General features: G+C 37.3%; 1 protein-coding gene across 1 annotated transcript in view; it reads left to right on the top strand.

The window, feature by feature from the left end:
• The window catches only part of WDR70 (WD repeat domain 70), a 359,998-nt gene that overhangs the window by 318,057 nt on the left and 14,419 nt on the right, over nt 1-27,522 (top strand). The window contains exons 14-16 of the mRNA XM_069096170.1: nt 14,432-14,532; nt 16,473-16,552; nt 18,431-18,547. Of these exons, the coding sequence (XP_068952271.1) occupies nt 14,432-14,532; nt 16,473-16,552; nt 18,431-18,547 (298 nt within the window). The remainder of the gene's footprint in view (nt 1-14,431; nt 14,533-16,472; nt 16,553-18,430; nt 18,548-27,522) is intronic.

Consider the following 27,522-nt stretch of genomic DNA (forward strand, 5'->3'; position numbering starts at 1 on the left):
GGGTCAAGATGGGGAAAAGAGACAGGAGTAACTAGTGCAAGGGAGATAGTCTGGAAGAGAATTGAGGTGTCAAGGGATTGGAGTTCACCATGAGGATGAAGAGTACAGTTTTGTAAGGGAAGGTAGGAAGAGTGAAAAGCCAATGGGAGATTCCAGAATTCTTGAACATGGAGCTGGTACATTTGTGGATTTGGGGAAGATCAAGGATATAACTGTCTTTGTATGTAAATGAAGTAGAATTGAAGTGAGTAGATTGGGGAACTGTGATTACAGAATTGGTGGGAGAGTCAATATGTATGTTGAAATTCCCTTGCATAAAGCAAGAGTTGAGGAGAAGAGAAAAATTATGAGCCATATGCTGAATGCATTACTGAAGGAAAAGGAGTGACCTGGGCAGTCTATAGACAATGGCTACAAGGATTTTGACCAGCTGGTATATATGAATAGTATGAACCTTCAAGGAGGAGAGATTACTGAGTGGTGGAAGGAGGGAGAGAACTTGGGAGTGGCAGTGAGGAACAGGATGTTCCCAGCTCCCTACCTCAACTGGGGATCTGAGGAGTATGAGTGAAGTTACAGCTAGTACTGGAAACGAATACCCTTTATGTATTCATGTTGGTGTTCCTGTCTGAACATGTGTCAGAAACTATGCAGAACACTGCTTAAGAAAGGACATTATGTGAACCAGCCTTCTAGGGGTGTTATGCTCCTTTGTCGAGTAACACTTCCACAGCATGATAGAGATTATCTTCCTACTAATTTTACAGATGAGGAGACTGTGGAAAAGACAGGAAGTGATTTGTCCGCAGTTATACATGTACTTTAAGAGCTAAACTGGTGTTAAAAAAACTACAAAGAATGCCCATGTTTATAAAAAAGACATCTGAGAAGACACTCCCAACCCTGCCCTTAACAGAGGTGGGAGGTCCACAGAGGCGGGAGGTCCCCAGGGACTGCACATTGCACCTATTTGGAGACTTTTTCAGTGGATTGATTGGTTGTGTTGATTTTATCTTTTCTTTATCTTTGTCCTTCAAATACAAAGGGACATTATAGCGGGCTATTTCTCTGGGAGGGGGAGCGGCAATGGGGAAAATGATAATGATGTAAAAAACAAGACATTGACACAAACATTTTAAAAAAGCATAAGAGATCAAATGCTGGTAGCTGGAGCAAGGAGCAGGGCATTCTTAGACTTTATTGTCATTGGTCTTCAAAACATGTAACCTTTCAATTATGATCTCTTCATACATGAACTACAAAGGGAAACAAATATTGACTTGATATCCAATGACTTATGTTTAAATCCTAGCCCTGTTTAAAATGGACCAAGTCATTTGACTTCCCTTGACTTTAGTTACATCATCTCTAAAATGAGGGAGTTAGACAAGATGGCCTCTGAGGTTTCTTACAGATCTAAATCTATCAAGCTATAAAAATTGTTCTTATTTACTGCCTAGAGCAGCACATCAATCAATCAAGCATTTATTAAGCACCTACTAAGTTCTAGGCATTCTCTTAAGGGTTGGGTATATAAAGAACAGTTGGCCTTGAGAAACTTAACAGCACAGCCTGTCTATATAGGTCTGTACAAAAATTGATGCAGAAGAATTTGAGGGGAAGAAACTAGCATCTAGGGGGAAGGTTTCACGTAGAAGGTAGTATTTGAACATCCAAGCCCTGAAGGAAACTAGGGATTCTGAGAATCGCAGGTGAGAGAGGGTTCATTCTAGACATGGAGCCCAGCTGGGCACAGGCATGAAGACTGGAGATGGAGAACTCTGCATGAACTCAGCAAAAGGAAAAAAACAAGCAAGCAAACTACTGCCTTAATGAGTATTGTACTTAATGAACTATTCTGATTGTGATACAGCTCTGCAAAGTCTTTAGTGTTTCCCCACTGCATACTATACTTAGAGATAAATTAAAACTCCTCATGTTAATAGTGAATGTTGTCCCCAGTCTTGCTCCAGCTCTTTTCCAGTTTCTTCTTATACAGCTTTGATCTCCATTGTTTAACTTATACCATCCTCCATGTGAGTAATCAACTCTGCCTGCCTTCCACTATACTCATCTTCACCTGTACCCAATGCCCAGTTTATCTGCCATTTCCTCCTTCAAGCTTTCCCTGATGTCCCCAACTAAGGTGATCTTTCTTCAAATTTCTCAGCACTTTTGCTAGACCTCTTCTTAATTTTATCCAATCTGCCTGTATTGGGTTATTTATGTGTGTTCCTGAGAGCAAACTCCGTATCCTAACCTGTTTTTGTATTCCCATGGTGCCTTGGACAAAGTAGGTGCTTAACAAATATTTGTTAGATTGAATGGTGTTGAGCCTAGCTATAGAAATCTGATAAAGCATGTTATTTGTGTTTTGGACTTCATTCAAGGGAGTTTAGTATCAGTGTAGCTCATTAAAATTCATTATTTACTCTTAAAGCCTCAGTTTTTTTACGTGTAAGTAGGAATAATACTTATAGTCAGACAATCTCACAGGGTTGTTAATGAAGATTAAATTAAATGTGATGGTTCTTTATAACAGCAAAACTTTCTACAAATGTGAACTATTTCTATCTTACATCTAATGTTACCCCCAGGGTGCCATTTTTTTAAGATTCTAGAGTAATAATATTTTAGAATGGAAGGACAGTCATTTCAACAAGATGTGGGTTTCTAAGAGTAGCTAGAAAGTAATTGTTACACATACTTGGATGGCAACCCACATACACAGACTAATGAAGAAATATTTATATAGTATTTTCCTTGACACATCATGTTAGTTTAGTGTTTAATATGTTGCCTTATCAAATTTTAACATGATCTAGGTAAAAATCATAGTGGGAACTAATGTGAAACTTTTCAGTATTTAGAAAAAAATTTTGGTAGCTACTGTCTGCTATATAGATTGGGCAAATCACCCCATCTCTCAGGAATTCCTCACCTGTAACAATGAGGAAGTTGGATTTGATGTTCTCCAAGGTTTTTCCTAACCCTAATGCCCTATGACATCATACGTTGATTTGGTATCTCCCCCCTTCCCCATCTCCCTTCTCTTCCCCTTTGTTCCACACTTTAGAAATGATGACCACAGCTAAGCAGTGATACTAGGCAACAGTCCTTGTCATCAGCTGCTGCATTCAGTATACAGAAGTCAAATAAATGTAGGAATAAAAGTTTTTTGTAAATATTCTTTTTTCAGAAAGTATAAAAACATTTCTTTAAAACTCAATTGGTGTCACCTTATACATGAGATTTTTTCTAGTTTCTGTTCCCTGCAACTGCTGGTGCTTCCAAATCATCTTGCCCTCATTTTGTGTATATACTTGCTTTGGATCATAGATCTAGAGCTGAAAGGGGCCTTATATACCATCTAGTACAACCCCCTCAATGTACACATGAGGAAATTGAGGCCCAGAAAGTATATATAACTTGCCCAAGATCATGTAGTCAGTAACAGAAGCCTCTGGTTCCAAATTCAGTGTTCATCCCAATATTGTCTACTCTGATAGAATAGAAGCTTCTTGAAGGGAGAGACGGTTTCATTCTTAACTCTGTATCTCCATTGCCTAGCACAATGCCAGACATAAAGAAGGTGCTCAATAAATGCTTGTTGATCGATTGTTCTTGAGTGACATGTCTCTCTGTTTTGCCATTCCAATGACCTGGAGCATATTCCTGGCCAGAAATTGCCCTTCCTAGGCCAGACTAATGATTCATGCAATAGTAGTTGTCAGGCCACACACTAATTAATTTCTCAGTATAATTTGCTATGCTTTCAGAAGTCATTTAGAGCAAAGGATCACAGAACTAGAAGAACCTTTGGGAGCATATATAATCCATTTCCACTTTTCTGTGAAGGACCATGTCTGAATCATCCAAACAAGTGGGAATCTGTCTTGTTTTTAAAAGAAAAGAATTCCATGAACATACTTTGGGACACCATCCCGTTATGCAAACTCACCATAAAGAAATTATTTTTCTTACACCTAACATAAGATGCTTTTGGGATCTCTGGATTTAGAATCAGGATGACTTGGTTTCTCTTCCTTATTCACACATTTATGAACTGTGTGATTCTGGGCAGGTCTTCTTAGTCTTAGGTTCATCACCTGTGAAATGGGAAATATTATAAAGTGCCTACCTAAGGGTTGTTATGATCAAATGATATAATACAGGGAATCTCAAAACTCTGAATGCAGCTTTAGGTTATTAAAGCTATTAAAAAAGACTTTTAGGACACCCTGTGTGTATAGAGCACTTTGCAAACCTTAAAGAGTTATATACTTTTTTTTTTTTTTGCTTTTTGGAGGCGGGAAGGAGGGCAATTGGAGTTAAGTGATTTGCCCAAGGTCACACAGCTAGTAAGTGTTAGGTGTCTCAGGCTGGATTTGAACTTCAGGTCCTCCTGACTCCAGACTGGTGCTCTATTCACAAAAAGCTATATAAATATGAGATACTATAAGTGGTATTTCTTCCTTTTGTTTCCATCTTAGAAATGGAAAAAAGCTGAGCAATTTTATAATTATAACATTTATAAACTTTATAAAGTTCTTCAGTCTTCTCCAGGTCAAACACTACTAATTGTTTACTACTTTTCCTCAACTTCCACTGAGCCTTTACTAAGTTGTCCACATCTAAATTGTGAATAGAAGGAAACACAGTAAGAATCTTAGCAATACTGAATGTAATAAGGGATCAAAATGAGTATTTGGTTATTTTTCCATTTTCTTTAATTTCAGACTTTAGCAGCCACATTGACAGTTTTCTAACTTGCGATTTAAAATTTTATTTGCAGTGCATGGTTAAAGATAAATAATTCTTCTCCTTTAATTATGATTCATATACATATTCTTTTGAAATTTTTCACTTTTTAATGTGCTATTATAGCCTATGTGGTCTGCCTTATGAAGTTTCTTTTTTATCAAGTTTCTTGATAGAGAAAAGTAGCAACCATTTTTTCTTATTGCTTTTGAAATTACAGAAACACAATTACAAAAGATTTAACAATTACATAAGATTTAATACTTGTAAGGAGCTTTTAAAGTGTTTTAAAAATAATAGGTAGGATTGCAGTGGGCAGAGATTTGAGCAGGATTAAGAGGGTAGGGAATTATTTTCTAGTCATAGGGACCTTGTGAGGAAATAACATGACAGCAGATAGGTTGACTTTGTCAGGATCATAGACTGCATCATATGTGATACAAGGCTGCAGAGATAGATTGTGACCAGATTGTGGGGGGCTTTGGAGTACAAGGACTTTCTTTAGTGGTCAGTGGGGGGCCCATTCCAGTACTGCTGATCATGTAATCATTGCTACAATGGGATGGTTATTCTGCAGTTTGTAGGATGCGATGCTAAAGATAGGGAAACCATATATGATGAAAGAAAAAAAATTACACCGTTGTTCTAAAGATTAATGACATTTCGCTGAATGTCCTTCCTTCTTTCAAAGGGGAAGAAGAAAGTGGCCCTGGGTAACTTGGATATAAAATCTAGGGTTAAGAGGGGATGAGGGGAGAGAGGCTAGGGAGACTTGGTCCACATAGAATTGGGGTTAATGGGGCATGACTGAAGAATTAGGGTAATTTTACTATAATAGATTCTGTGACTGTATATTGCATTGTTTAGATCCATCTGTGTCACATACTTCACACTCATTTTAACTCTGCTCCCTGATTGTTTTATTAGGTACGATTTTAAAGGAAAAAACAAACATAACTTTTAAAAAGTTGTAAGTCAGTTCTTTTGGGGGTTAAATAACATTTCCCATTTTGAATTAAACGAAGAAAATAATTTAATTCTCTTCTTCTTAGAGATCTTTTTTCTATTTTCAGAGGGAACTTTTTTCTGGTTTAATTCCTGAGGCAAGTTATTATCATACACAGATGTGATTCATTTAATGCCCAGAATATCTATGTGACTCCACATTTGCTACTTTGGTGGTTGCCTTAATTCTAGACCATAGAGAATACAAATATACTGTCTATTAGATGCCTTTTTCATTCATTGTATAAGAACTAATTTAATAATTTTAAGTAGGCATTTTGCATTTAGTCCTAGTTCTAGGTTTAGGCTGTCACTTCTCACTCTGAAATGTTAGTCTAGGCAAAATTGTCTAAACAAACAGCTGGGCTCCACTGATGGTAAGAAGAGTTTGATTATTGAGATGAGGTCTACAAATGTCTGAGGGAATTGCCATGCATTTTTGCCCATGTACCTCCAAAATCAGTATTTGTCTCTCATTGCTTGAAGTTGAACAAGAAGGAAGGCCCTAAACAAAAGTATAAAGATGGTAAAGACTTAAGTTTTTATATCGTCCTCTTGATGTGTCTTCCCTGCACCTTGAGGGTGATGTTTATCCTCAGAAATTGGGAGGGGAATTTAAGGAGAGGAAGAAGATTAGGGTTTTTTACTTGTCAAACAAACATTGTTCCACATAGCAATTTTATCAGTTAACTGTCTTATTTGTTCATACATACATATGTACATATATAATAGTAGTTAAGAAAATAAGCAAAATGGGACTATGGGAATAAAATTAAAGATAAAAGCCAGTAGTAAAAACCCAAAGGTCAAAAGCCTATACAAAAATACTTAAAAGTTTAGGTAGTAAACAAGGAATTAGAGACTGTAATTCAAGAAAGAAAATTTGACCTCATGAGTATCATTGAATCTTGATGAGATAAAGCCCATGACTAGACTGTGACTTTGGACTGGTATACCTTATTCAAAAGAAAAAGAAATAGTAGGGGTGGCCAGGTGGTGCAGTGAGTAAGAGCACCGGCCCCAGAGTCGGGATGACCAGGGACCGAATCCGGGCTCTGATACTCAGCACCACACCCAGAAATAACTGGCTGTGTAACCTTGAGCAAGTTACTTAACCCCGATTGCTTTAAAAAAAATAGCGATAAATTAATTAAATTAATTTTAAAAGGGTGTGGGTGGGCGTAAAGCCAAACACAAGCAGCTTTCCATAGGACTGCTGCTGTGAATAGCTTTCAAGGTTCTGATTACACAGTATAGTGAACTATTTTTTCAGTAACAAATCAGAGCAAAACATTCACAGAAAACAAAGTACAGTATTCAGAATGTTATAACTTCACAACTTATCACTAAAATGGCCACATAGTTTTCACCAAAGTGCTCACATAGTTTTAAGCAAAAGATAACATTCATTTAGTAAATCCTTAATCATCAGTTACCACTAAGTACTCTCTTAAGGGTAGTGGAAAGTACAAAGGCCATTCACCCCCAAGTCAAAATTAAGTTACAGTCTCATCTGTCAGCATTAAATACTGAAGGAGAGGTCTTTTCATCTTGACTCGAGGCAGGCTCTCAGCTTCCATGGTTCCAGCTCCTGACCTGATCTAACCAACTGCCACCTGAGTTCAAAGGCAGACAGCTCCCAGTTCCTTGTCCAGTTCCCGTTCCATATTGAAGCTCACAGTGTCTAATCCACTTCAAGTCCTTCACAGTTTCTCTTCCTGGGAAGACAAAGCTTAACCAAGCCATAATAATACACATTGGTGGCATCCTCATCAATTCACTTTCTGCCTGTGAAATCAGAATAGACCCAAAACAGACAAAGTACCAGCACCACAGTCATGCTTCCTCTGGCAGCTCTGGCTGGCCCTTGGAAGTCTTCAGCAGCTTGGCTGGCCCTCAGAAGTACTCTCCTCATCCTGGTTCTTGGAAGCTCTCAGCAAAAGTTCCCAGAAGAAAAGTCTCAGCAGAAGATCCGGCTGGCTCTCAGAAGTTACTCAACCACCATAAGCTCCCTTCTCAAAATCAAAATCACTTTCTCCAGACTGGGCCTTTCCTCCTCAGCCTCCATGCTGCTTGTTCCAAGAAGTTCTGACTCTCCAGCTTGTGCTTTTCCTTATATATAGTATTAGCTCCTCCCTGTTCTAGCCCCTTCCTGTTACATCAGGAAGTCCATCCCACTGTGGGATTCACAAGTTCTGGGTCTTAATACTTGACACAGTCATGAGTTTGGAACTAAGTGCTAAGTACCTGTTGGCTTGCCAGTACAAGGGGATCTTCAAATTCCATTACTATTACAGTGGGGAGCATAGCAGCATTGTATATTTAAAAATATGTATTCCTGAGAGCGTATCTAGGAACTAGAAGGTAGGAGAATGTTATTAGAGCATACTACAATCCCTTCCAAGCAGAAAAAGGAGATAAGTGAGAAGTTTGGGCAGTAAATCACAAGTGTGGCACAGAACAGTGATACAGGAGTGATTGTGAACTTCAGTTATTCAGAAATCTGCTGGACCTTTCTGTCTGCCAAAAGCAAAGGAACTAATAATTTTTTTACTGGCTTCAATGATAAATGTATCCTTCAAAGATGAAATAGGGAAGTTCTATTCTGGTTCTGATTTCCACTAACAAAGAGGAGCTGATGGGAATCATTCTTACTGGGGTAAGAATGATGGGAATCCTTGAGGGAAGTGACTGCTTTCTCCTAGAGTTCTGTGATAGAAAGCAGAGGAGATCCAGTCGCAGTCTGATAAGCACCCCAATATAAGACCAGATTTCAAAGAGTTCAGAGAAAAAGGGAGTATGGCAGGGATTAATATTCTGCCTCAGAAGTTAGGCTTAAAGATATAGGAGATGCTCAAGAATCAAATTCAAATGAGGAGGAAATAATGGAATTTGACTGAAAGCAATGTATAGAAGATGGAAGCAAGGCCCATAATTGAGGATGAATTCAGGAGCATGGTAAGGTCCTAGAAAAATAGCGTCAGGAATGCCTTAGTTCAGAATTATATGAGGCTGATGAGAAAAAGTAAGAACATTAAAGAAATTTTTAAAAAGTTATATTGGAGAGCAGGGCATGGTGGATAGAGCACTGGCCCTGGACTCAGGAGCACCTGAGTTCAAATCTTGCCTCAGACACTTACTCTTAGTTTGACCCTGGAAAAATGGACAAATCATTTAATTTCAATTGTCTTTTTAAAAAAAAAAAAGCTATATTGGGAGAAAAATAAGAATCCAAAAAGAAATAGGACTTTTGCTTGGGGTGGTAGGATAATAACTAGCATGAAAGAAAGAGCTGCCCAATTTTTATTTTGCATCCCTCTACCAACAAAAATTGTCTTTGTACTGGAAATGGTAGGACAAAAATAGCCAATGAGGAATTGATACCCAAAATAAGTAAGGAGATTGTAAGAAAGTACCTATTTGCTTCTTGATGAATTCAAGCCACCTGACTCTGGTCCTGAAAGAACTAGCAAATGGGATTACATAGCCACTGCCAGTAATTTTGAAAGATCTTAGAAAACAGGAAAAGTATCAACTCAAAAAGGGCAGTTGACTTTTTAAAAAATAAAAACAAAATCTACAAACTATGTGCCAATGAATTTGACCTTTATTCCTAGGAAAATTCTAGAATAGATTACTGAAAAGATGGCTGGTGAACCTCCAGAAAGAGAAGTGGTGATTACAAAGAGTCAATACTGCTTCATCCAGAACAAGTCTTGACAGACTAAACTCATAACTTTTTTGATAAGATTAACTGGACTAGTATATAAGAAGCATGCTATAGATGCTGTTTACCTGATTTTAGCAAAGTTTTTGATAAAATATAATATTATTGGGCAAGAAGATAGAATGGATTTAATGCTAATACAGTTAGATGGATTCAGAACTGGTTGGATGGCTGGACTCAGAGATTTGTCATTCATGGTTCAGTGTGATTGTGGCAGGAGGTCTGTAGTGGAATACCTTAGGGAACTGTGGTTGACCCAGTGCTATTTAGCATTTTTATTAATAACTTTGATAAAGGCATAGATGGGATGCTCATATTTTGAAGATGGCACAGAGTTGGGAAAGATAACTAATACACTAGATGTTAGAATCGATCAAGAACTAAAAAGTTCTTGATTGGCTAGCATTGGTCTGAATTCAGTAAGTTAAGATTCAGTTGGGAGTCAGTTGTGGACTTCTTTCTTTAAACAACCGTCAGCAAGCTTTTATTAAGTCCTTGCTATGTGTCAGACTCTGTGCTAGGAGCTAGGGATGCAGACAAAAAAGAAATGAAACAGTCAGTTTAGAAATGAATGATAAAACTCATGCAAAATGATGCAGGGTAAGCTGGTGGAAGAACTAGCAGTTGGGGAGACCAGGAAAGACCTCCTGCAGAAAGTAGCACTTGAGCTTCACTATGAGGAGCACAGGGATTCCAGGAAGTGACAATGAAGAGAGAATGTGATAGGCAGTGCAGAGGCCTGGAGACTGGAGATGGAGTATTGTATGTGGAACCACAAGAAGGCCAGTTGGGCTCCAGGGCTGGGGAGCCTGCGGCCTCAAGGCCACATGTGGCCCTCTAGGTCCTCAAGTGTGACTCCTTGACTGAATCCAAACTGCACAGAACAAATCCCCTTAATAAAAGGATTTGTTCTGTAAAACTGGTATTCAGTCAGAAGACTGCACCCAAGGATCTGAAAGGCCACATGTGGCCTTGAGGCCCTGCCCTGCTAGACCACAGAGTAATGAAAGGAAAGTAATGTATAATGAGCCAGGAAAGTTGATTGGAACAAGCTTGTGAAGAGTTTTAAATGTAAAACCAAAGGTGTTTTTATTGTTCCCTAGAGATAATAAGGAACCACTGAAGTTTTTGAGTAGAGGATGTGATGCATTCAGGCCTGTGCTTTGGGAAAATCACAAGAAAACTTTAAAATAGAACTTTTTCCATCACTAGTAGCTATAAGGATTTTGATCTGAAAGCCCTGGAAAACTGTCCCAAATAATGTGTTAGTTTGAAGATACAGATTTTTACATCCCTACACAGGATGATGAAAACAAAACATTTAAAACCAGATGGGATTCAGTTTATAGTATGGGCTAGCAGCTGGAAAGTATCAGGAAATGGAGTTTCAACATAGTAATGTGTAAGATATAATATTCTGAAGGGTCTTGGGCTTCCTCTCTTTCAGTATGTATAGGAAGATAGTGATGGTGTTTAGATGTGTGCTGTACAGACTTAGACGATACTACACAGGCATTGGTTCTTTTTTAGTAACACTTGTGAAGTGGGAACAAGTGGGACTATTTCTTTGTGATTTTGATGGTGCTGCCTGCCTATTAGCAAGTTTGTAAACTTAGTGATTTTCACTTTAAGGTCAGGTAGGTTGGGAGATAACAAATTTGTTATGTATCTATCTAGAGGCTAATTCACCGCTTATGCTGCTGATTTCGTTTTTTTTAAGGACACACTAAAACCCAGTAATTTGTCACACTTTACAACTGTTTTGCTCTTGTGAAGAGTTAATGTAACAAACCTAAAATATTCTAGAATTTAGAGGCAGGCTGCTGGTTGTGCTTTTTTATCCCCACCCTTGTTTCTGTCTTATTTCTTTCTCTGTAGGAAAGGAAAATCCTTTAGTTTGAGTGCTTTACAATCTTGTAACTCCTGGTCATTGTTTTTCCCATCATCTCCAACTCCAGCTCCTTGTGGCTGTTAGAACTGAGTATTTGCTGGCTAGTTTGTGGTCCTATTGCACTGCCACATTATAATGCTCAAAGGAAAGCTGGTTTGGGTTTAAAAGACCAAAGCTAATTTTATGCCAAAATGGAATTTAACTTGGGTTAATGGAAGCCATGAATGGATTTGCACGTTTCGAAAGATTAACTAGATCCACGCATAAAGGATAAAATACCTTATTAACCAAATTTGGAAATTCAGTAGATTACAATATGCAGACTAATTTCAGAACCTATTTTTAACACTAAAGTGCTGCCCTTGAGATGGCCTCTTTCATCTTAATGTGAAGATTCAGTACTAACTCTTCAAGCACCTACATCACTATCTACCAAGGGTATGTTCCTTAACCTTGGATTAAGATGTATCTTAGTCTCTCACTCATATATCACTGTGAATCTGCTGTTTGGAATGCCACAGTTCCTACCTGTTCACACACATACCTTCCATCCCTTATCCAGAGAAACAACCTCTACAGGGAGGAGATGGAAGGAAGTGTTTGTTGACTGATTGATTAAGTGCGCCTTTTTCTGAGGATTTGTAGCTTGCTTGCCTTGCAGTGGCTCCTCTAGCTTTCTGGGAGGCACGTGTCCTGTTGTTAAGTATGGCCAGGGATGTGTGTTTGACAAGTTAGCAGTGTGGCAGCTCTCCTTGCTTCTAGCCATGCCGTCTCAGGGTTTGTTTGGGTTGGCTGATGTCCAATACCCTGCTATAAGATACATTTCCTTGACAGTACAAAGTGTGGAACCACATTAGCAGCAGAGTTTAGAAAGGTTAGCTGAACACATACAGTAAACATTAACAAACGAAAAGGCCCACCCACCTTTGACCTTGAATTCTGTTTTGTCATTCCATGTTTTGGAATTGCTATAGTATGTGATTAATAACTGCCTCAGAGGAATTGAGTCTTAAGTGTCCTTTCCCTCAGTCAGACCATTCTCACTCCCCGTTGACTGCTTTGCTTACTTATCATAGCAATGGTTAGGGTACAGGAAAGGTTGTTTATTTCAAGTAGCCTTCATTTGCCTTCTCCTTCTCCAGTGCCAGAAGAACCCCCCCTCCCCCACATGTCTGTGTGCTACCTAATTTGTTTATCTACCCAATTGGTCTGGAAGGAAGGGTATGTGAATAGGGATAGAGGAATACTCACCAAGGTTAGACTTTTCCAGGTGGCAATCAAGAATGTGTGGTTGCCCTGTCTCTGTAAGTTGCCCGTTGGCTTGATTTCTTGGAATTTGTCTACCCTGATTTGTGGCCGAATTCTGTAACTCCCTCACTTGAACTCATATTTGAGAATCAGCAGATCTGTTTGCCCAATCTTCAGCATACTAAAGCAAGAGATTTCTTCATTCATGAATTAGGTAGTTGGACAAAATTATCTTTAAGGTACTTTTGAGCGCTAACATTCTGTAATTCTATTAAATTAAATCAGCTGCTGTGTCAGAGCCCATTTGAAGGGTTGACAGTGATCCTTTTATTTCTTTTTTCTTTTTTGGTAGAGGTTTCTGAAGGTCTTTACTGGCCCCTCTTTCCTATCCTGTGTCATCTTTGCATTTCATCTCTCGCTGTGTCACGTACTTCTCATTCTCTAGCACCAGAGTAAAAACGAGTAATGTGAGAGAAAAATCAAGAAATTATTTTTACTATCCCTCATGGGAAATGATGAAATCTTAATTTGAACATTGTTGAAGGACATAGCAATCTGTGTAGGCATTTTGCTACAAATATGTTGGTGGCTCTTCTAGCTTTATCATCTTAACTGCATGTAGCCATTGGGAATTTCCTAGTATTCCATAAGACCAAAAAGAGAAAGGTCAGGCCAATAATCTTGCTGTATCAGAAAGGGTCAGATATTGGAAGAAGAAGCTAGAAAAATCAGCTATAACCAGATTTTGGGAGAATGAATTTCATTCCAGTTTACATTCTAAAACTCCAGTGAGTTTTCTTTTTACTACTATAATTCTGAAGGGTAGATCCCTAATTTCACTTTAAAAAAATGTTTCTCTATATAAAAGTACCTTCTCTACCCTCACATTCCATGTTATCTGCTGTGTCAGAGAAGATTTTGTAGTCCTGGAAAAGTAGGAGTGGCAGGGGGAGTAGGGCCACTAATCTTTTCAAGGTATCAGTGCTTTCTGCTCCCTTTATCTCTACCATCCCTTCCACTACTGTGTGACCCTTCAAAAACCAAAAATGCAGGTTGTAGTTCTGTCTGAGCACCTTAGGGAACAGATTAGGAAGAGACAACAAAACTTTAGGATCCATTCAATCCAAAAGTTCTGTGAGTTTTCCTCACTGGCAGTAAAATCACATGACCCACTCATTTTTTAAAATGTGTTAAGACATTTGATTCCATTATACACATTTTTTTCTGTTTTTGTATTTCTTTTTAATCTAAGAGGTAAATGAGATATAAGTGAATGACTACCAATGGACAGTACTGCACCAAACACATTAAAAATTCTGATCTCTGTGATCAAAACAATAAATAAATGACTGGGCCTCAGTCTATCCTCCAGAGGGACATATTGTGTGTGTAAAAGGATGAAACATTGAGATCCCCGTCTGCTTCAGTGGTGAGCCCAACTCACTTATGTGGGCCCGGCGTTCCAGGATGCCAGCAACACATGCCAACAGAGCTGGGAAAGGCTGGCTTTGTGGTTTTAAGGCTGTCAGGAAAGGGGGAAAAAATATCAAGAAGGGAACATTTTTTTTATTTTTAAAGGGTGCCATACAGACACCAAGTGATGAGCTAAGAACTAAACATTATGACTGTAACTGTGGGTCAGAAGAAAGTGACCTGAAACTTTATCAGTTACAGTGATGAGGAGGAAAAGAGACATGTATTTCACTTAATAAACTAGTGGTTAGCTGAAATTCTAGCTAATATATTAAGATATTAACAAGAAGCAGAGCAAGTTCCCTAACATTCCAACTCTCTTTCAGAGTGTGGTACGCTGCCTGTGGCATCCGAAGTTAAACCAGATCATGGTTGGAACCGGAAATGGATTGGCTAAAGTGTATTATGATCCCAACAAGAGTCAGAGGTATTTTAAAAGTATAACTGTATTGAAGATGAGTAGCAACAACAGGGGGTGGAAGAGGGGAGGAAGATGGGTTTTTCTTCATTTACTTTGTTTCTTTCCCCTTTTATGGGGATCTGACCTTTGAGAAAATGCAACTGGTGTGATTAAGGCTTCCTAAGCATTAAAATGTTCAGTACTGGGCTTCAGAGAGGGCTTTGGTATCCTTGTTGATCTGTACAGAATCCACAGTGTTTGAGAGTTTCCAAGGGATTTGTAATTCCTTACCTGGAATGTTGAGTGCAGGAAAAAAAAAAATCTATTTGCTTTTCCATACTCCCTCTAGTCCACAGTGTGCATTAGGAGGGATGCATACACAAAGTTGGGAAATAAAAATGGAAATAACTTGTTATTTCTATAAGTTACCAGTTTGAATGTTTGGCAAGGTTGTTCTCTGCCAGCAGATGGAGACAGCACAATTTTATTTACACACACACACACACACACACACACACACACACACACACACACACACTCATTAATTTTCCCAAGCTTCAGGCTCCAAACATAGGTGTTCTAAAGATATACTTCTCCAAAAGTACAATATCTTAATTTAATCTTTCATCTATTTCCATTTTCTTCAGATATGTCATTGAACCAAGATCTGAAGTTTTTTGTTCTTTTCCAAAAGGTCATTCTGTTTTCTTTTATGGAGAGAACTCTGATTTTAGTTTGTGGGGAGATTGACTTGCCGTACATTATTGGGGCAATTTATCAGTAAATTCTTCTCAATTTCAAAACAAGCTTCTCATTAAGCCTATTTTGTCTGGTTTGTCTTTATTCTTTTAAAGGATAGAATGACTTAGTTTTAATCTTGCCCAGTTAGTGAATATTCATTGTTCATGATTTGGCTCAGTGTATTAAAGCTGCCAGTCCTCTTTTCCTACAGAATGCTATACCTTCCATATCTAGAAAAATAGGCCTACTGTGCTACATGAAACTAGCTGTCATTTTATGGTTATCAAGGAGACTGAAAGCAATGGATATAACTGAGATGGGAAGCCCATTTCTTTTAAGAAGTTAATTTACCCTAATGCAACGACCCATTCAGCAAATTCAAAATCCATTAAAAAAAATATCCAGGCATTCTTTTTTTTTTTTTTAAGCAGTTAGGGTTAAGTAACTTGCTCAAGGTTACACGGCCAGTTGTTTCTGGGTATGGTGCTAAGTATCAGAGCCCGGATTCTATCCCAGGTCATCCCAACTCTGGGGCTGGTGCTCTTACTCACTGCGCCACCTGGCTGCCCCTAAGCAATTATGGTTAAGTAACTTGCTTAAGGTTACACGGCCAGGTGTTTCAGGCATCCAGGCATTCTTTGAAAGAATACTTGCAGAAGTGTAGGGTTCCTTGCACAGAGCCAGCCAGTTCAGCTCAATCTTGGGCAGTAGCCCCGTAACTCTGTCCAACATTGCCCATCATGCTGAATTCCAGACAGTTATGTGGGCTCTGTTTGAGATGTGGACAGATGCCCTTCAGAGTGTAGACCACCCAGACTGCTTTCTTTTGTGTCCAAGGCTAGAATTTGAATTCTATGTTCTTTGAGGGTAAAAAGGACAGATACTTAACTATCTCTACAAGGCTGTCTTTATGTTTTTCTTTTAAAAAAAAGTAACTACAAAGTTTTTGAAAAATAGTATCTAAATACTGTCCACTTGCTGTGTTGTCTTGTTAATCCCACCACTTGCCAACAACCACTGAGTGGTAGATTTCCTGTTTTGTAAATGGAATTCCATTATTGTGGAAGTTCTATCTATTGCCCTTAGCTTGACCAATTCTTGGCTTGAGCAAGATGGCATGTACAGAGTGGACTTCTGAGCAGAAATGTCTGTTCATTTCAATGTGTGCTTTGTTTGTGGAACCAAAGAAAATGTTTTTTTTTTCTTTCTTTTGTCTTTCCTCTCAGGGGAGCAAAATTATGTGTAGTTAAAAACAAACGGAAGACTAGACAAGCTGAGACTTTAACCCAGGACTACATCATAACTCGTAAGTGATTGGAATGATTTTTAAGTTACATCCCTCATCTGCTTTCATGTGGTGTTGATTTCATGAATTTTGAGGAGGAAAAAGCCTTCAGTTCAGGTATATATTGAAAAATTATCTCATTCATATGGAAGGTACTACTAGTCATGCAATAGCTTACTTACTTAACTTGTGTGACTCATCAGAGACAGACAGGACTGTTGGATTCTTCCTGTCACTATTACAACCGAGAAGGGAAAATCCCAGGCCAGTATAACCCATCATCATCAGGGTTGTGGGCCTCTGAAATACCCACAGCCTAGTCTAAGATCATGGGATGAGGATCCAGATCCCTGTGTGTGAAGTTAAATTATGTGCAAAAAGATATAAAATCTCAATAAAGGCGAATTATCTTCTACAAGATTTATCAGAAGTCATTCTAACAGAGAATGTAATCTAACTGGCCTGACAAAACTTGCTTTTTACAGGAACATGCTGATTATTGTCCATAAATGGATACCCTTCCAAATGATTAAAACAGCTCTTGAGAAAGAAAACCAAGTACCTTTTGAAGTCTCAGCAAGCCCTACAGTGCCTACTAGCTTGGCCCGTGCCCTTGTGTCATGCCCAGGGGGCAGTGTGTGGCCAGTGGTTCTGCCTGGCGGATCAGACATAAAACCAACCTCCTTAGAACCTGGGATCATTAAAGATATCCCATGACATTTTTTGCAAGAGTAGAAGTGTTAAACTTGGTGTCATGACCAAATTCCAACTCATGTAATTACATGCGGCTTGCTTAAATTCCCCCCTACCCTCACCCCACCCTTGAAGTCGTTTGAAGTAGAAAAGCTATTTTTCACTTGCCCTCCTAAAAATACTGTTGTACATGGAGGTCGTTCTTCGCTGGCCCCTTTTCCCCCTCTTCCCTTCCCACCTGAGGGGGGGGGGGCGGTGCTGCATTTTACTGGTGAGTGATACGGTCTTGGTTCCTGGAGATGAAAAAGTGCTTCCAGATTCTTTGCTGTGAATGACTATACAAATTTTAGACACTTGTATTTACTATAAAAAATACCACTACACCTCTGACCCCCTGAAAAAAAAGTTTTCTTGTTGAAAGAAGTCAGTCTTCATAAGGAATTATGCTGACTGTTTTGCTGCAATGACAAGTATTTAACACTCCCCTGCACTTACCGCAACCCTAAAATAAAACTGTTATCTGACCCTCAGCATGTAGAGAAGTGTTACTTTGATTTTTTTTTTATTTTGTGGAGTCATTTTCATGTGCAGGCCTATAGCTCAAGTCACCACTAAACTGCCCAAACCCAAAGTTCGGGCACCCCACTATATTCGGGGCACCCTTTATCCTAGTTTTGTTGGCATACAGTGTGTCTCTCTTCCGGCCTTCTACTGTTGCTCAGTGTTGTCACACTGCTCCTTGGACTTGGTCAAAGTTCAGTGACATGTGAAGTGATTTCAGTTAGCATGAAGCATCTGGGGAAATTTGTGAGGTGGAAGGCCTGCTGTAGACAATATAACTGTTAGTATTATTCACCTTTGATTTGTGATGGATAATCTTAGGAAGTCCCATGGAAACTAAGTTTTAGCTGCTCACCAAGTTTTATTAGCTTACAAATGATTTGGGAAGTGTATTTTCATAACTGAAGTCTGTGACATGGATTTAACCATGTTTCCTGTGTGTAGTTGAATTCCAAGAGAGGTGAACAAATGATTCTAAAAATCTCAAAATTAAATGGGCTAATTGGTTACAGTAAGACTGTCTGTTATTATAAATGGAGGCTGTCATTATGCCTTCCATTTCATGTTTCAGTTAGTCATTCTTTAGCTATGTTTTTGGATGGAAGAATTATTATTAAAATGAAAATTTTTTAATGTGACTTCCAGCTCATGCACTGCCTATGTTCCGTGAGCCACGCCAGCGAAGTACAAGGAAACAATTGGAAAAAGATAGATTAGATCCTCTGAAGTCTCACAAACCTGAACCCCCTGTGGCAGGGCCAGGTAAGTACGATATATTAGTTTTATAGATTCTTAAACAGCAAAGGGAAAATATTGCAAACTTAGATTTTCTGTTCCTTTAAGATTTCCTCAGATTATTGTTTTAATAAGCTATAATTTTTGACCAGAATTTCCAACACATAGTATGTAGAAGCTCTTTACATCTGGTCCAGGGTGGCATCTTTTCTGCCACTTACAGTCTCACACAGGTATGTAGACCACTGAGGGGTTAAGTAGCTTGCTCAGGGTCCTCCAAGCTGTTTGTGTCAAAGGGAAGACTTAAGTCCCCTTGTCCCTAAATTCAAGGCTTGATCTCTAGACACTGTGTCTCTCATATTGGCTTCACAAGAAATAGAAATGTTTCTAGGATTTCCTGGAACTTCAGTTCAACTAGCATATATTACTCTAGAAATACAGGATAGGCTTCTTGTAGGAACTTTATGAAATGGAAAGTGGATGCACTGTGAATGAGGGTGTTATCTGCTGCACATTTCAATCTTCTTAACTTCACCTGTTATCTCCCAATTGCTCTTCGCTCTCTAAATATGTAGAACTCTAGAGCTAGCCTCTCACCTGTGTTTTAGCCCTACATCTCCTTCTGACCGCAGTGATTTCTGCTTAGGTATCATTAAATTCAGCATGAATAAAACTGAACTAATCATTTTTCCTTTTAATCAGTGTCTCCAACTAAACTTCCCCATTTGTATCAATGATGATAGCCTTATCTTTAATTTCTCCTTTAATTTAATCACCAGACCATACCCTTGAAGTCCCTCTAATAATCTAGTCCTTTCCATTCTCACTACCACTATCCTAGTCTAGGTTCTTAGGCCCTCTTGCCTAAATTACCATATACTGTGCTAAGTCATTTAAATACTCATTTCTTACCTCATCAGGCCATCTTGAACGTTATAACTAGACTAATCTTGTTAAATTGTTTCATTCATCATGTTTCTACAGCTCAAAACTATTAAATGATTCTCTACTGACAAAAATGTACTGAATTTCAAGTAAAAAGACCCTGGTTCAAATTCTGTTTACTGTGTGTCCTTGAGCAGCTCACTTAAACTGTCAGTTTCCCTCATCTATAAAATAGGGTTAATAATAATTAGACAATAAAACACATTATACCCAAAGCTCCAGGAATAGTATGCCCTCAAGACCATCAACTCCAAATCCATTTTAGACCACCAAACCATCCCCCAGGGGAGCATTCCCTGTTGGGATGAGACCTGCCACCTCCACCATCACCACCAGCTACTAGGAAAAGAGGCAGGTCAGCCCAGCTAAAATAGCATTTTGCCCTGAAAGACAGCATGTGCCTGGAATGCCAAATACCTGTCATCACCTTTACCACCACCTCTCCTAAAACCCAGCACTTTATTCTCTAGTGGCACCCCACTGACTACCAGCTCTACTTTCAGCCCAGGCCCTGCAGCCATGACCTAGGGAAGCCATGCTTGTGGAGGCAGGGAACCTCTAGAGGTATTGTATCTCCTGCCTCCTTCAAAGCAACAGCTACAAAAGATGAAGAAGAGAAGGTTCTTGCCACTAAAGGCCTTGGTGCTACCAGATGGTTTGAAATCAGAAAAGAATATGGTCTAATCAGTGAAAATTATAGTAAAAAAGAATTACCAGGGGGCAGCGAGGTGGCACAGTGAATAGAGCACCAGCCCTGGAGTCAGGAGGACCTGAGTTCAAATTCCAGCCTCAGACACTTGACACACTAGCCATGAGACTTTGGGCAAGCCACTTAACCCCAGTTGCCCTCCAAAAAAAAAAAAGAATTGCCAGCCATCTTGCTCATGGACCTTAAGGACCATTATACTTTTCCATCTGTCTTGTAGCTGAAGCTTGCCTTGTATTAGAATATAAAAAGACCCTGGTTCAAATTCTGTTTACTAACTGTGTGTCCTTGTGCAGCACACTTAAACTGTCAGTATCCCTCATCTGTAAAGTAGCAAAGCAGGGACTTTCTTGCTTTTGTATTTGTATCATCACTTAAGACATGCTTTGCACATAATAAGCACTTAAATCTTCGATCATTTATTCTTTTTTTTAATTACATGTAAAAAGAATTTTAAACTTTTTTTTAAATTTTGAGTTCCCACTTCTCTCTCTCCCTCATTGTCCTCTTCCTTTCCTGAGATTGTTAGCAATCTGATATAAATTACACATGTACAGTCATGTAAAACACATTTCTGTATTAGTCATTTTATGGAAGAAAACTCAGAAGAAAGAAAGAAAGTAAAAAATAGTATGCTTTTGTCTGTATTTAGACTTGATCAGTTTATTTTTTGAAGACTGATAACTTTTTTTTAAAGCAATCGGGGTTAAGTAACTTGCTCAAGGTTACACGGCCAGTTATTTCTGGGTGTGGTGCTGAGTATCTGAGCCCGGATTTGATCCAGGGCATCCCGACACTGGAGCCAGTGCTCTTACTCGCTGAACCACCTGGCCGCCCCTAAGCAATTGGGGTTAAGTAACTTGCTCAAGGTTACACGGCCAGGTGTTTCTGGATGGTTGCTAAGTGTCTGAGACCAGGATTCGATCTCCAGGTCTTCTCAACACTGGAGCCGGTGCTCTTACTCGCTCTGCTACCTGGCCACCCCCTGATAACATTTTTCATCATGAGTTCTTGTGGATTGTCTTCAATTATATTCCTGAAAATAGCTAAGTCATTCACAGTTATTCATCATATAATATTGCTGTTACTGTATGCAGTGTTCTCCTTGTTCTGCTCACTTATTTCTTTATCAGTCAATGCAAGTCTTTCCAGGTTTTTCTTAAATTATCCTGCTTGTCTTTTTTTACAGCACAACAATATTCCATTAGAGTCATATGCCACAGCTTGTTAAGACATTCCCCAATTGATGGGCAATCCCTCAATTTCCAGTTCTTAGCCAACACAGAAAAGAATTGCTATAAATATCCTTGTAAAAACAGGTTCCTTTACCTTTTTTGAACCTCTTTGGGATGCAGGCCTAGCAATGGCATTGCTGAATACAAGAGTATGCACAGTTCCAGATTGCTCTCCATAATGGTTGGATCACTTCACAAATCTACCATTAGTGTCCCAATTTTTGCAAATCTCCTTAAACATATATCATTTTCCTTTTCTGTCATATTAGCATGGAAATAGTTTTTAAAAGAATAAATGAAGATTTATTAAGTGCTATGTGCAAAGCACTGTCTTAAGTGATAAAGATACAAATAGGAAAACAAGAAAGTCCCTGCTTTGCTCAAATTCTAATATATTCTAATACAAGGCAGGCTTCGGCTACAAGACAAATGGAAAAGTATAATGATCCTTAAGGTCCAGTGGTACCTAAGAGTTGTTTTAGTTTCCATTTTTTTAATCAATAGTGATTTAGAGCATTTTTTGATATCACTATAGATAGCTTTGATTTCTTTGTCTGAAAACTGTTTCTTCATATCCTTTGACCATTTGTCAATTGGGGAGTGACTCATAGTTTTATAATTTTGACTCAGTTCTCTATATATTTGAAAAATGAGGCCTTTATCATAGATATTTGCTGTAAAAAAATTTTTTTTGCCCAGTTTTCTGCTTTGCTTCTAATTTTGTTTGCATTAGTTTTATCTGTATAAAACTTTTTTTAATTTTAATATAATCAAAATTATCCATTTTATATTTCATAATGCTTTCTATCACTTGTTTACTCCTAAGTTCTTCCCTTATCTATAGATCTAAAAGGTAAACTATTCCATGCTCTCCTACTTTACTTATGGCAGGCCTGTACAACATTTGGCCCATGGCCCTTGTAGCCTGTGAAAGGATTTCAGGTGGCCTGTGAAAAATGTAGAGAATGTGAAAAAGACCTGCACAATATACCACCCACAGGACACTTTGGCAGGCCACATGTTGTACAGGCCTGACTTATGTCATCACCCTTTATGTCTAAATCATGTACCCATTTTGACCTTATCTTCAGATGTGGTGTGAGATGATGGTCTATATCTAATTTCTGCCAAACTGCTTTCCAGTTTTCTCAGTTTTGTTTTGTTGGTTTTTTTTTTTTGTCAAAATCTTGACTCTTTGGGTTTATCAAACACTAAATTACTATGGTCATTTACTATAATGTATTATGTACCTAATCTATTCCACTGATCTATCACTCTATTTCTTAGCCAATACCAGATTGTTTTGATGATTACTTGCTTTATAATACAATTTGAAATCTGTTACAGCTAGGCTACCTTCTTCCACATTTTTTTTCATTGATTCCCTTGATATTCTTGACCTTTTCTCCTTCCAGATGAATACTATTGTTATTTTTTCTAGCTCTGTAAAATAATTCTTAGTAGTTTGATTGGTATGGCACTGAATAAGTAGATTCATTTAGGTAGAACTGTCATTTTAATTATATTGGCTCGGCCTACCCATGAGCAATTAATATTTCTCTAATTGTTTAGATCTAACTTTATTTGTGTGTGAACAGTGTATTATAATTATGTTCATGTAATTCGTGGGTTTGTCTTGGCGGGTATACTTCCAAGTATTTTATATTGTCTACAGCTCAATGGAATTTCTCTTTCTATATCTTGGTCTTGTACTTTCATTGGTAACATATAGAAATGCTGATGTATGTGGGTTTATTTTATATTCTGCAACTTTGCTAAAGTTGTTCATTATTTCAACTAGTTTTTTAATTCATTCTCTAGGATTCTCTAATTATACCATTATCTCATCTACAAAGAGTGATAGTTTTTTTTACTCATTACCTATTCTAATCCCTTCAATTTTTTTCTTCTCTTATTACTACAACTAGCATTTCTTTTTTAAAAATTTTACTTATTTTTTTGTTCCACTTTAAGTTCTGAATTGTCTCCCTTCCTTCCCACCCTGCACTAGAGGAGGTCACCATTTGACACACATATATAAATACATGTAAAATGATGCTATGCATACTTCTATTTATCAGTTCTTTCTCTGGAGATACATAGCATCTTCCTTCATTGGTCCTTTGTGGTTGATTTGAATATTTATAATACTCAGAATAACTTGATTATTCACAGTTGTTCTTCAAACAGTATTTCTGTTACCATATATAACGTTCTCTTGATTCTACTCATTTCACTCATTATTTCATGCAAGTCTTAACATCTTTTTCTAAAATCAACTAGCTCATCATTTATTATAGCACAGTAGTATTTCAGCACAATAATATTCCACAACTTGTTTAGCCATTCCCAATTGATGGACATCCCCTCAATTTCCAGTTCTTTGTCACCACAAAGAGAGCTGCTATGTATATTTTAGGACATATAGGTTCTTGTCCTTTTTCCCTGATCACCTTGGGAAACAGACCTAAACCTAATAGTGGTTTTATAGAATTAAAAGGTGTATAGTTTAATAACTCTTTGGGCATAATTCCAGATTGTTCTCCAAAATGCTTGAATCATTTCATGGTTCAACCAACAGTGTATTAGTGTCCCAATTTTTCCATATCCCCCCAAACATTTGTCATTTTCCCCTTCCATTGTTTTAGCCTATCTGATAGGTGTGAGCTAATATCTCAAAATTGCTCTAAGAACATATATAGCTTTCATTTCTTCATCCAAAAGCTGCCTTTTCATATCCTTTGACCATATGTCAACTGGGGATTGACTCATATTGTTTATAAATTGAACAAAGTTCTCTACATATATGAGATACGAGACCTTTATCTGAGAAGCTATCTATAAAGATTTTTTCTCACCAATTTCTGCTTTCCTTCTAATCTTGGTTATGTTGGTTTTTGCCATGGGCTACTCAGTGTCCAGAAATAAACATGGTCAGAGACATGAATAAGAAATGACCAGACCATGTGTGGTAGTTCAAGGAAGAACCATGAACTCCATTTATTGATTCTCAGGACAAGGTTTTTATAGAGCAATGATACAAAAAAGACTTAAGTATTCTTATCATTATCTTAGTCTGTTATGTCCTGAAAGTAACACAGGAATAAGGATTTTGTTCTCTAGGTGCCAGAAAGTCTTAGGAAGAGTCAGTTAATTCCTTTCATATGCAGTCACATTACAAAGGATGCTCTCCAGAGCTGACTTCAAGGCAGAAACCAAAGCTGCATCATCAAGGACATCTGCATGGTAGCTGACCACCTTAAAATCAAATATTTTGGTTTTGAACATTGTTCTAGAAATATATACCAGGAATACAGGGCTTGTTCAACAGTAGGAAAACTATAGTCATAACTGTCCATATCAATAACAAAACTAAAAAATGATAAGATTATTTTAATAGATGCAGAAAGACTTTGACAAAATACAACATCCATTCCTTTTATAAACACTAAAGAGCAAATGAATAAATGGAGCTTTCCATAAAATGATAAGTACTATCTATCTAAAACCATCAGCAAGCATTATTTGTAATAAGCTAGAAGGCTTGAGCTGAACCTGTTGGTCTCAGAACTCAAACAACATCCTTTTAAGTGTAACCCATATCAAAAGACCCAAGAAGCAAGCTTAACAAAGCTGCGTTGCAAAGGGCCTTCTGTAGAATACATAGTGAGATTTTTATCTGAGTCCTGAATCTGCTTTCCTTGGCTCCCCATAGTTTTATTAATAAAAACCCTTTTAAATGTAATGTAATCAAAATTATGATTTTATATCTCACAATGTTCTCTGTCTCTTGTTTATTTATACATAATTTACCTATCCATAAGTCTGATAGGTAATATGTTCCATGTTCTTCTGAGTTCCTTATGATATCTCCCTTTATATCTAAGTCATGTATTCATTTTGACCTTATCTTAGTATTATAGGATATCTGTCTATACCCAATTTCTACCAGCCTGTTTTCTACTTTTCCCAACAATTTTTTACCAAGTAGCGAATTTTTATCCCAATAGCTTAAATTTTCACATTTGTCGAACACAAAATTACTATAATCATTTACTACTATGTATATATTTATGTCTACTTTTACCCTCTAATCTGCCTTTGTATTTCTTAGCTAGTACCAGATAGTGTTGGTAATTACTGCCTTATGATATAGTTTAAAGTCTGGCACTGTTACTCTTCCTGGTATTCCTTCCTTTGCTTTCTTTTTTCATTAATCCCTTTGATATTCTTGACCTTTTGTTCTTCTAAATGAATTTTGTTTTCTTTCCTAGTTCAATAAAATATTTTTTTTGGAATTTAATTAGGATGTCATTGAACACGTAGACTAATTTAGGTTGAATATATAGCTAACATTTCTAGAACAATATTCAATAATAATGGTCACAATGAGCATCCTTGCTTCACCTCTGATCTTATTGGGAAGGCTTCTAGCTTATTACAGATAATGCTTGCCGGTGGTTTTAGATAAATAGTACCTATCATTTTATGGAAAACTCCATTTATTCATTTGCTCTCTAGTGTTTATAAAAGGAATGGGTGTTGTATTTTGTCAAAGTCTTTCTGCATCTGTTAAAATAATCTTGTCAGTTTTGGTTTTGTTATTGATATGGACAATTATGGCTATAGTTTTCCTACTACTGTTGAACAAGCCCTTCATTCCTGGTATAAATCTCACCTGGCCATAGTGTATGATCCTTGTGATGTATTGCTCTATATCCTTACTAGTATTTTATTTAAAATTTTTGCATCAATATTCATTCGGAAAATTGGTCTATAGTTTTCTTTCTCTGTTTTTATTTTTCCTGGTTTAGGTTCAGCACCATGTTTGTGTCATAAAAAGAATTTGGTAGGAACTCCTTCACCTATTTTTTCAAATAGTTTATTGTATTGGTATTAAGTGTTTGGTAGAATTCACTTGTGAATCCATTTGGCCCTGGGGACTTTTTCTTATCAAGTTCATTGATGACCTATCAATTTTTTTTTCCTAAGGTGAGGTTAAATATTCTGTTTCCTCTTCTGTTACTCTGGACAATTTATATTTTTGTAAATATTCATCCATTTCATTTAGATTGTTAGATTTATTGGCATATGATTGGGCAAAATAGCTCTTAACAATTTCTTTAATTTCCTTTTCATTGATGGTGAATTCACCTATTTCATTTTTGATTCTGGTAATTTCATTTTCTTTCCTTTTTTAAATAAAATTAATCATTTTTTTTGTTTTATTGTTGGTGTTTTTTCCTTTATAAAACCAGCTTCTTGTTTTATTTATTAGTTCTATGGTTTTCTTTCAGTTTTTTTAATCTCTTTTTTGATTTTCAGGATTTTCAATTTGGTGTTTAATTTGGGGATTTTTAATTTGTTATTTTTCTAGTTTTTTTTAGTTGCTTGCCCAATTCATTGATCTGCTTTTTCTCTATTTTATTGAAGTAACTCTTTGGAGATATAAATCTTCCCCTAAGTACTATTTTTGTTGCATCCCACAAATTTTGGAATGTTGTCTCATTGCTGTCATTCTCTTTAATGAAATTATTGTTTCTTCGATTTATTCTTTGACTCATTATTTAATTTAATTTAATTTAATATTATTTAATTTAATAAAATTATTTAGTTTCCAATTAATTTTAATCTATCTTTCTACTACTCTTTATTGAATGTAATTTTTTTTTGCATTTTTATCTGAAAAGGACACATTTAAAGTTTCTGTGTTTTGCACGTGGTTGTGAGGTTTTTATGCCCCAATACATAGTCAGTTTTTATGTAGGTGCTATGTACTACTGAGAAAAAGGTATATTCCTTTCTATTCTCCTTCAGTTTTCTCAAGAAGTCTATCATATCTAACTTTTCTAAATTCTGTCCACCTCAACTTCTTGTTTATTTTTTTGGTTAGATTTATCTAGTTCTGAGAGGAGAAAGTTGAGATTTCCCCACTAGTATAGTTTTACTATTTCTTCCTGTAACTTTTTAAATTTCTTCCCTAAAAAATTTAGATGCTATACCATTTGGTGCATATATGTTTGGTATAGATATTACTTCAGTGTCTGTGGTACCTTTTAGCAAAATATAATTTCCTTCCTTATCTCTTGTTTAGATCTTTTTGTTTTTGCTTTTGT

This window comes from Petaurus breviceps, unplaced genomic scaffold, assembly GCF_028583685.1.
Source record: "Petaurus breviceps papuanus isolate PSGF00001 unplaced genomic scaffold, PetGlider_PUasm1.0 229, whole genome shotgun sequence".
Taxonomy (NCBI): Eukaryota; Metazoa; Chordata; class Mammalia; order Diprotodontia; family Petauridae; genus Petaurus; species Petaurus breviceps.